The sequence below is a fragment of the Planococcus citri genome, chromosome 1 (assembly GCF_950023065.1).
Source record: "Planococcus citri chromosome 1, ihPlaCitr1.1, whole genome shotgun sequence".
Taxonomy (NCBI): domain Eukaryota; kingdom Metazoa; phylum Arthropoda; class Insecta; order Hemiptera; family Pseudococcidae; genus Planococcus; species Planococcus citri.
In genome coordinates, this window is record NC_088677.1 from 13,773,195 (window position 1) to 13,785,009 (window position 11,815).

At 36.2% G+C, this 11,815-nt stretch overlaps 1 protein-coding gene across 1 annotated transcript; it reads left to right on the forward strand.

Moving 5' to 3' along the window:
- Positions 1-1,601: 1,601 nt before the first annotated feature.
- Positions 1,602-5,594, forward strand: LOC135849752 (uncharacterized protein K02A2.6-like). Its single transcript, XM_065370321.1, has one exon. The coding sequence runs from the start codon at positions 1,602-1,604 to the stop codon at positions 5,592-5,594; it is 3,993 nt and encodes a 1,330-aa protein (XP_065226393.1).
- The last annotated feature ends 6,221 nt before the right edge of the window (positions 5,595-11,815 follow it).

Below are 11,815 nucleotides of genomic sequence, written 5' to 3' on the forward strand. Positions count from 1 at the left end.
CAAAAATTCTCCCCTAGGTAGGTGATCATTATTGTAGTTTGAGATTGATGGAATTTTTTATTTTGGATGGAAAACAAATTTAAGTTTATTTTGAAATTTTATACGTATTTATGGTGAAAAAGAAAAAATTATTGCCAAAAGACCTCAACAGGATGCAGGAAAACTTTCAGTTCTTTAGTTCAATGATTAACCTCCAAGGTGACTCAAACCTGAAAAAATATAGAAAATGAAAATTTTGAAATCTTTCACATTTTTTTTGTCTCATGTGATGTAGGTATACAATATCATACATCAAAGAGTTAGGTAAGTACCTGAAACAAAAAAAGAAAATACTTGAATAAAAAAATGAAAAAATAACATTTTTGAAAATAATTGATTTTTAAAAATGTTGAAATTATAAAATTTTCAAAGTTTGAATTCTCTTCTTATCAATTAACTCTCACGAGTGATCTTCTGTGAATTTCCCTCAAACTTGGCTTCGAGTAGAACATCACCTCTGATGTTCATCGAAGCATTAAAAAATATACCCATATATAATTACAATTAGGTACTTGCCTTCCAAGCAACCAAAAAGCTAAACTAAAATGAAGCAGACTAATTACGAGTTACAACCCTCCCAATTCACCAGATTCGAACGATAGTTCGCGAACGAAGAAAATGTAAACAAGAAACCTTTTGTTTACTTTACTGGTGCTTGAGGATTGTTAAAACAACGTTAAGTATATGTGATTCTCGAGACCCTAATGTTGCCACTTTTTTTGATCACTATTTTTTGGTAGAAAATGAAAAATGTTAAACATGGGAGTCTCATAATTGTAAAATACGTTCAATTACCTTTATTTTGACGTGTTTACCTTCAAAATCGAGCGATTCTGTCCAAAATTATGGCTGTTTGAAGTTTTGCATCTGTTATCACTCAGTATCAGTGTAGCCAACCCATAAATTATCTTAGCTGTTTCTGTACAAAAATTTCAAATTATACATTTTTTCAAAAAATAAGGCTCAATGTGAAATGTATTTTATGTTAATACTTCATATCGTTTGTGACAACCAAAATTTAAGATGTATTTCGTGCTTCAATTAACTTATTCAATAAATTTGAAAATTGGTAATGGGATTTCTTGGTTTGCCAGCATTGCGGACTGCGTGATGACGTCACAACGAATGTAAAACTGCAAACGGCTATAATTTTTATGGGAATCAATCAATTTTGAAAATGCTTATTTATTAAGACATGTTTTTGAGTGTATTTTTCATTTTTAATGATCCCAAGTTTCACATTTGTCATTTTACACGAAAAAAAAATGATTCCAAAAAATGGCAACGTTGAGCTCGTGAAAATTATATCTATCTAACGTTGTTTCATTTTATCCAAGCACCAGAAGGTGTAGAGTGCGCTACAATGTATGCTTATCTTGTATGTACGATTCAATGTTCGTTATCGTTTATCATTATTAAATGCTTGGTCATGTCTCGTGTATAATATATTACATGGCGCTGCGGACTAAAAAATTGAAATAAAATGGTTCGTTTTCGTTTAAAATAATTCGTTGTAATAATAATTGCAAAGTGCAAAGTAATAGTAATAATCAGTGATAAAAATGTCGAATTATAACAAGCCTAACGAGCTCAAATTGGACGCTAACGCAAGTGAAAACTGGCGACGTTTTCGGCGAGAATTTGATCTATATTTAAAAGCATCAAGTCTAATAAACGCCGATGAAGTACGTAAATGTGCTTTATTACTCAATTTTGCCGGTGAAGCAGCCCAGGAGTTAATCGATTCATCTGGTATGTCCGAAGAGGATCAAGAAAGCCTCGAATTAGTTATTCAGTTCTTCGAAGACAGAATAAATCCTAAAGTCAATGTCACGTTTCTACGATTCAAGTTTTTATCACGGTCTCAAAAAGAAGACGAATCGTTTGAAGAATTCTTAGCTGCCTTGCAGAAACTAGTTCGTGGGTGTAAATTTAATGATCAAGAACAGTCCTTAATAAAAGATCGAATTGTAATTGGTACTAAAGATAAAACCCTGCAAGCCGATATGTTGAAAGTTCCTGACCTAAATTTAGAAGAAGCTATCGAGATGGCCAGAATTCAGGAATCGAGCACTGCACAAGTTAAAGCGATCAACGAATGTTCCGCGTTGTTATCCACCGAAAAAGATAAAATAGACGCATTTAAAAATAAAAATAAATATAAGAATCGTTCTCGAAATCGTCGTGATAGTGAATATTCTTCTAATCGTAATGAAAATAATCGTGATAAAAATGATAGACAAAGTGATAATGAATCTTACCGGTGTAAAAAGTGTGATACCGTTCATCGTAGACGTGAATGCCCTGCATACGGCAAAAAGTGTTCGAATTGCGGTTACTTCGGTCATTTTGCCATCGGTTGTAAATTTAAAAACAAGCATTCGAAAAATCGAGATAAAAAGTTCCATACGTTGAAAGACAATTCGAGCAGTGATAGCGATTCTACGTTCTCGTTTAATGCGATTAAAATTAATAAAATCGGAAAGAAAGCTTCCTGGTTCGAAAATATCACGATTAGTAACGATGTGATACCTTTCAAGTTGGATTGTGGTGCTGAAAATAATGTTCTACCGTATAAAATATTCAAGAAACTTGGCATCGATGAAAGTAAAATAAAATCTTCATCCGTACGTGCAGTCGCATATGGTAATACAGAGATCAACGTAGTTGGCGAAATAAAATTGAAGTCTAAAGTGAAAAATCAAATTCACAATATCGAATATTTAATCGTTGATGTCGACGACGACCCATTACTTGGTTTAAGTACCTGTGAAGAGCTGAAATTAATTAAACGAATAAACAAAGTTTCGAAAGCGGATCTATTGAAGGAATATGCGGATGTATTCAGAGGCATCGGAAAATTTAAGGAAAAGTATACCCTTAAATTAAAAAAGAATGCAGTCCCAACGATTTGTAAGCTGAAACGCGTTCCTGAAAGCATCCGGAAAGAACTGAAAAAAACGCTGGATAGATATGAAAAAGCTAACATCATATCTAAAGTAAATAAGCCTACTGAATGGGTAAGCAACATGGCCGTTGCTGAGAAGAAAAGCGGAAAACTTCGTTTGTGTTTATTTCCGTTAGAATTGAACGAAGCGTTGATACCGGACGTTCATCCTATTCCAACATCGAAGGAAATTATTCCAGAATTAGCCAATAAAAAGGTATTTACGGTAGCAGACGTCAGTGAAGCGTTTTTCCATACAGAGCTTGATGAAGAAAGCAGTGAACTAACCACATTCATCACACCTTTTGGAAAATACAAGTATAATTACCTGCCACAAGGTCTTAATATCTCTGCTGAAGTACACCAAAGAAATATTGAGAAGGTATTCGAAGGTTTGCCTGTGTTCCCGTATATTGATGATTTTATTATTGCTGGAGAAGACGAAGAAGAACATGATCGAATTTTAAAATTAGTGCTGGATCGTGCCAGAGAGCACAACGTTCGTTTCAACATCAACAAACTACAATACAAAATGTCCAAAGTCAAATTTTTAGGACTGATTGTATCTCGTGATGGCGTCGAAATTGATCAAGAGTATGTTGAAGCGGTCAAATCTCTTGGAATCCCAAAAAATCAAGAGGAACTTGGTTCTTTCTTGGGAATGGTGAATTCGTTACGTCAATTCATACCCAACATTGCTGAGAAAACATCACTTTTACGGTCTTTGATGAAAAAAGGTACTGAATTCATTTGGACCTCAGATCATACAGAAGCTTATAACAAATTGATCGAAACACTGACCTCTACACCTACGTTGCGCATCTTCGATAGTAATAAACCAATACGTGTAGATTGTGATGCTTCCAAGAATGGCCTTGGAGCATGTTTGAAACAAGACAATCAACCAGTGTATTTTATGTCTCGAGCTCTCACTGAAACAGAAATTCGTTATTCACAAATCGAGAAAGAATTACTTGCGATCTGTTTTGCAGTTGAGAAATTTCACTACCATATCTACGGTCGACACGTTGATATCTATACTGATCACCTCCCGCTCCTACGTATTATGGAGAAGCCTTTATCTAATCTTACATCACGATTGCAGAAAATGAGAATGAGATTACTACCGTATAAACTCAAGTTGCATTTTATCAAAGGAAAAGATAATAAAGTTGCTGATCATCTGTCAAGGTATTATTCTCTAACAACGAAATCGAATACTGACTTCATGGACGTGCATATTCACTCTGTTCGTTCAAATTTCAAACCAAGCGATGAAAAGTTGAAGTCTATCAAGGAAGAAACTTCAAAAGATCCAATTTTGTCGCAAATTTTGAACGCATATCGTACTGATTGGCCTGAATTGAAAGATTTGTCTCCAGATGTGAAGTACTATTATGAATTACAAGATGACATTTTCGAAGAAGATGGTATCCTTTATTTGAACCATAAAATACTCGTTCCGAAGTCACTTGTTCCACAATTCTTGAGCAAAATTCATGAAGCTCATTTGGGTATTGAGAAAACGAAGGCAAGAGCTAGAATGATATGTTTTTGGAGAAATATCAATCACGATATCGAAGAAGTCGTCAAGCAATGTAAAATTTGTGAAAAATATGCCAATAAACCTCAAAAAGAGCCTCTCATTTCTCACGAGCTGCCTGGTCTTCCATTTGAAAAAATTGGAATGGATATTGCCGAAGTACGAGGTAAACATTGTCTAGTGATAGTCGATTACTACAGTCACTGGATCGAAGTTCACAAATTGAAAAAGTTAGATGCAGATACGGTGGTTAATAAATTGAAAAATACGTTTAGTCGATTTGGTGTTCCTGCCAATGTAATTAGCGATAATGTTCCATTCAACAGCAAACAGTTACATCAATTCGCATCTGCATGGAATTTCAATATGACGTTTACCAGTCCTCGTTACCCTCAGTCAAATGGTATGGCTGAAAAAGCTGTTGGCATCGTGAAAAAGCTAATCAAAAAAGCAGCCGAATCCAATAACGACATTGAGGCGGCTTTGCTCGAATACAATAACACTCCGATCAAAAATCTGAACTATTCGCCTGCTCAGTTGCTACAGAATCGGTCACTACGTACGAAAATTCCTATTCATAAAAAGAATCTATCTCCGTCAATACCTGTTGATGTGAAATATAAGCAAGAATTAAATCAACAGAAACATGAATTTTATTATAATTCATCAGCCAAAGCAAGAGAAGAATTTCGTATCGGTCAATATGTAACAGTCAGAGATGGTGCAGTTTGGTTACCTGGAAAAATCGTCGGAAAGGCAGAAGAGCCGCGTTCATACTACGTTTCCATGAACAATAATACTTCTGTTTTGCGCCGAAACGCGTCATTTTTGAGACCCTTGAAGAATAATCCTACGTTTCAAACTTCTCATACTAGGCCGCGTAGAAAAACAGAAGAACAACAGATAGAAAATGATGAACAACCTCAGGAAATTCAACCTACACCTACGGTGAGCCAAGAAATGATTGTTGAAAATGATAATCAAATACGGCGTTCTCGAAGGGAAAAGAAATTACCCAATAGACTGAAAGACAGTGTATATAATTATTCTAGTTACGATATATAAATTTTGTAACTTATTTATTCATTTATTTATTCGTTCATCTATTTATTTTCATGTTATTATTGTTTTCGTTATTTATTTTGTATTTTTTGAGCTAAAGAAAGGGGATGTAGAGTGCGCTACAATGTATGCTTATCTTGTATGTACGATTCAATGTTCGTTATCGTTTATCATTATTAAATGCTTGGTCATGTCTCGTGTATAATATATTACAGAAGGCGCGCAGGAACAAACAGGAGTGCGCGTCGTTTGCATTTGTAGGGTGCCCTAAATGAATCGCCGTTCGAATCTGGTCAATTCCGAGCGAAATGGAAGTTTGCTCTTTGGACACTGAAAATAGAATACTACATACTTATACTTGTAGTCAAAAATTTCCCATAGGCGTCGAATGTCGATGTTTGTTATCTTATTCATTGTAGGGCCGTATGTTAGATCGTGGCTGTACTATACTGTACTAGCCACGCCCTATGTATTCCCAGATGATCGAGTCTATACTTACGAGCATAGGTACGCGGCTAGCTAGCTGGGCTAACCAGTTCGGTGGTGTCGCGTATGTATAGAAGTTGGCTATATGTACGTGTATGTTGACGCGATGTTTTTAATTCTAAATAAAGGCTTTAAGCCCCGATGGTGTTTTTATTTCTATCGTTACGATTCGCGAGTATATTAGAGCCGAATTATTCCAACATGGTGGAGGCAGCCGGAGTATCCCCCCCGGAACGAATATTCGAGTATTCAGAGAAGTGACAAGATGCTGAGGAAATGAAAAAGCAGATACCTACGAAGACGAAGATGGTACTTGGCACATTGGACAAATTGGGTATGATCATTTCATTTTTGGTAAACTGTATCAGTTCGTACATGGGTATGATTGTTTCGTTTATTTATTGCTTGATTATTTACGAATTACGAAATTACGAATTGCATATTATGATACCTACTAAAAGTCTTTAAAGTTGCGCAACTTAGGCAGGTACATACGAGTAGAATATTTTAGATTGTGTTGCATGTGAATTAAATACTCGTAGATACGTAATTTATAGATAATGTGTATATGTGCATGTGTGTAGATAGATACCTATCCACGTAAGGTGCACATTCGTGGATATGATAGGTACCTACCTACCTTAGGTGCGTTTATATGGCCATATTGGTGTGTTAGTATGTGGTACGTAAATGTGTGCATGTAAAACACATTGATAGAGCAGCGTAAGGTATTCTACCCTAGCTGTAGGCACCAAGATGCGTTACGAAGGGGAACCCCCATGGACATACCCGCGGATGATATTTTAAAACGTTAACGATATGGTGTGGTGGCGGCATGCGGCCTTGGTGCAGCCGTAGACAAAGTTACTACCTGTGATAGGTACAGGGTTTTAGTTACTTTTGTCAACGTTATCTTTTATTAGATAAACTTGCCGGTTAGATGTGATGGCCAGTAGGTACGAGAGGTACATTGGTGAGATGGCGAGACGCGGCCTTTTATTTTTAACAGCGTTGTTTGTACCTGGCGTGGACACAGCCCTTGATAGTGTCGAGTATGTAAATACGAGTACCTACGAGATGCGATGCGCGCAGTCGTTTTTACGACTTTAATTTTTGTTTGGCCGTATGAGACGCGAAGGATAATAATGAGATGTGAGGTGCAGCACATGTGCAGGTGCGTTGACTTTTACTGTCTTGATTTTTACTGCCTAATGAGCAGTACGCATCGTGAGAAAGGTGCGTTGATTTTTACTGCCTTTAGTTAATGAGCAGTACGCATCGTGAGAACGGAAATTGATTTTATAAAAATCCTATTATTCTAGAATAAATGTAACGATGCAGTGAATATTGTATATTTGTTGTGAGATGCAAGACTTGGTACCAAGCCATAAATATGTCGATTTTTGACAATTATTTGAAATGAAAAATAAAAATATTGTCTAGTTTTAGAGATGATAGAAAGGGGTGGAAAGAAACTTGCAGCTGCAACCTCTGCAAGGTACCAGCACAGAGTCGAGATGAGAATACAATTTTTATATTGTGCTACCTGGTGAAGGTGATAACTTGTATTGTGCTCTTGTGCTCTTGTGCTCTCGTGGTATAGAAAAGACGTACGTACGCATTTCTCGAAGTATTCTTATCAACTGTTGGGTGAGTCGATATTGATTATTTAAACTTTGAATATTTTGATGTGTCTTTGAATTTTTAATATGTGCATGTCTTTGAATTTCGGATTTATGATGATTAATTTACTGGAGCAAATTTTGAGTGTAGATTGCTATGAATTTACTGAACTGGAACATAAGAGTCTAGTTTGATATCGTGTCTTGAGTTGATAAATTTAATTTTCGAGCTCATGTAATTAGGATTTTTGAATTTTGATTTTTGATAGATGGCTGTTTGGTTCAGACATATGAGCGTTCCATATACCTACCTACAGCTTGAAATCATTGGCTATCGAATCTGAGTGGGTTCTATGTATTCACTTATACCGTGATGATCAATCTACGAGTGACCTTAAAAGTGATTTCTAAGTTTGAATAATCCGAGAAAAATATCGAATAATTTGACATATGAGCAAATTTGAGAAACAGTTGAATAGTTTGAGCACATTACTTACGTATGGCTGACGTATATGAGTGTTCCTTATACTGAGGCTGAGTTGTGAATACGTGTAGCTGATGTGTATGAGTGTTCCATATACAAAAGCTGAGGTTAGAAATTTGAAATTTTGAATCTGAATAAATTGAATAAATTGATTCGTCGAATATTTCAGATATGTTGAGATCTGGTAGAGGTCGTAATCAGGGTCAGGACCAAGGTGAAGGTCGTGGTCAAGATGGAAGAGGTGGTTTAATACCTCCTCAAGATCAATCTAGAGATCAATTACTTGACTTGGTTTCAAATTTGATACAGCAGAATAGCGAATTGTTACGAAACATGAACCCTGGAGAAGCAGACGGTGAGCGTAGCGTTAATTTGAATATTAGAACGGATTATAAGCTTACTTCCCATGTAAGGTACGATGTGTGGTATGATAATTTTACGAGTGAGTTGTCCGCCTTGAATTTATTGGATATTGTTGAACCTACTACACCTCCTCCTCGAGTTTTCACTCAAGGTGAGACTCAACGGAGAAAGGCAAAAGTGAGACACATTTTGATCAATCGTATTGATGAAACTTATCACAATAAAATAATCAGCATTCGAGATCCCTATGAGGCTCTCCTCAAAATTCGTGAATTTAGAATCGCAGAAATTAACACTACTTCATCGACTCTACTTAAACAACTCGAAGATGTTAGGTTTAGCAAACGTAAGGAGTCTGTAGCTATTTTTGCAGCTCGGTTTGAGGCAGCTGTCGAAAAGTATGAAATGTTAAGTAGCCCTCTCGATATTTCTGCAAAATGTAATCGATTCATCATAGCTGTGCGTGAGGAATTCGATCAATTTGAGCTTACTGCTGAAAACCGTTTTCTGACTAAAAACTATGAGGAATTATACAAGTTAGCTCTTTGGTTCGAAGCAAATGAAAAGGATAAAGGAACCTGGAAATCAAATGTTTCAGGTGAACAGGGTGCGTTTGTGTTTCATGGTCGCAATCGTGGTGGTCGTGGATACCATTCTGGTGGTCAAAATTTTAATTCTGATTGGCAAGGTCGTGGGCGTAGTTCTTGGCGAGGTCGAGGTCAACAATCTGGACGAGGAGGACGTGGACGTGGATTTGGACGTTTTCAAAGAATTGAACCTAGAAATGAGCCTAGGACTTTCTTTAATGATCCAAAGCAACATTGCTATAATTGTGGCGCGAACAGACACAAATCTCACGAGTGTCCTATTGACCCTAATAGTGGTATAAAATTTTGCTACAAATGTAAAAGGTATGCAACGCATATTTCGTCGTCCTGTAAAGGAATGTCCTCTGATTCGAATAATCCGCCAAGAACAGGTATGAAAAGAAAATTCAAGCGGTCTCAGGAGAAGGGGGAGACTGCTATAACTAAAAAGAAATAAATTTTACAGATAGAGTAAACGACCAAAATGAAGCGGGCGTGGCAGAAAATAATATAGGTGGTGCGTTTCTGCAGCTTCAACGTAAAAGTAAGTCGTTGATCTCATTTATCGCAGATAGTGGTGCGTGCGAACATTTAATTAAAGATAGAGATGCGTTGATTAATATCAGGAAGCCAAACAATAGGCTGTCCTTAATAGGTGCGAGTAATGATAGCAATTTGGTCATTACTACATGTGGTGATTTATTGGTATGTGATGAGAAAAACAAAGTATCTGTACTTAGCAATGTGCTATATTCAGATAAAGGAAGTGAAAATTTACTATCCTTGAGAAAATTTACTGATTTGGGTTATTCAGTTTTGCTGAATTCAAAAGTGGTGCGTATATTTGACCCTGAGACAAATGAAACTATAATCAATGGCGTATATCGGAATAATTTATGGTTCGTTGAATTTGAATTGTGTGATGAGAAGCAAATCTTGGAATTTTGCAATGAAACGAAGTTTATAATGAGTGGTGTGTGCACTAGAAAGAGAAATTATGATCATAATTATGAACCTGATGTGATACAAAAGAAAATGGTCAGACTGGTTGATAACGAGACACCTGAGGTCTTGAAAAAGTCAGAAGGTTTCAAAGTTCATGAAAATTTAGGTCATATTTCTCGAACCTATTTAAAGAAAATGGCGACTGTTCATGAGAGACTTGAGAATATTAATTTTGATGATTCTATTTTGGATTGTGAGGTGTGTATTGCTAGTAAAATGGCTCGTTTACCTTTCAAGAATAATAGGAGAGTAGCCTTGAAACCATTAGAAATTGTGAACTCAGATATTATGGGACCAATTAAGCCAGTGAGCTTCCCAGAGAGAAAATGTTACATTGTTTCATTCGTTGATGAGTATTCAAGGTACACCTATACTTATTGTATGAAATCTAGAGATGAGGTTGTTGGCTATTTTGAGAAATTTTTGGTGAGTGCTCGAAATAAATTGGGCCATGATGCGAAAATTTGTTATTTGAGATGTGATGGCGCTAGAGAGTATACTTTAGGTGAAATGTTGAAGGTCAAAGATAGGGAGAAATTTGAGATTGACGTATCACCTCCCTATACTCAACAATTGAATGGAAAGTCAGAGAGATGGAATCGTAAACTTCAAAATACAGTAAGATGCTTTATGCTTGATTCAGGTTTTCCTGCAAACCTGTGGCCTTTGGCTGTAGAAGCAGCTACTCATGTTTTGAATAGAACTTGTCATAAAGGCATAAATTTTGAGATTCCATTGTCTAAGTTTGATCCTAGAGATACAAATGAGATAAATCATTTGTCACGTTTTGGATGTTTAGCTTATAGAAAGGTTTTAAAAAGAAGTGATCTGAGAAAATTTGATTCTCGTACTTATGTTCAGAAAGAGTCTCCTGTAGAGAACTTGAAAAGGTATTTTCTGATTGGTTATGAATCGAATTGCTATAAGTTGCTGGACATTCAAACAGGTGAGATTGTCAAGACCCGTGATGTGAGACTTAATAGAGGTGTTGTCTATAAAGATGTGAGTAAAATTTTGAAAATGAATGCTATTCCTTTGCCTGATGATGAGTTGAATTATTATGAATGGTTTTCTGATGAGATTTCTGAATTAGAGGCGTTGAAAAGGACTAGTTTGAATAAGCCATTCACGCGACTAGATGCTAAAAAGATACTTTCTGAGAAGGAAGAAATTAAGTCTGATATTCATCAGAAGTTGCTTGCATTGGCCTTACTTGAAGATCATGGAGATGTTCAGGCTGTAATAAATAAAGATCCAGTTTCTTACGCTGATGCAATTTCACGTAATGATTGTGAGAAATGGCGTGAAGCAGTGAATGATGAGAATTTATCAATGAAGAATAATGATGTGTGGGACTTGATACAGAGAGACGAAGTTGAACCTCATGAGAAAGTGATGACTTACACTTGGGTATTTCGAAAGAAGATTAGCGTTACTGGAGAGGTGAGATATAGAGCAAGACTTGTGGTACGTGGTTTTGAAGATCCGACTGAGTATGGTTTATATGAGACCTACTCACCAGTTGAGAGATTGCCTAATATTAGGGTCATATTTTCCCTAATAAATAAGCTAAATCTGGATGTTGTCCATCTAGATGTGAAGACGGCATTCTTGTATGGAGAGTTAGATGAGCCAGTATTTATGGAAGTTCCTGAAGGTGCGATGGATAATACTCAA

Bases quoted from the DNA above. Each gene is read 5' to 3' on its own strand.
- LOC135849752 (XM_065370321.1), top strand. From the start codon at position 1,602: ATGTCGAATTATAACAAGCCTAACGAGCTCAAATTGGACGCTAACGCA.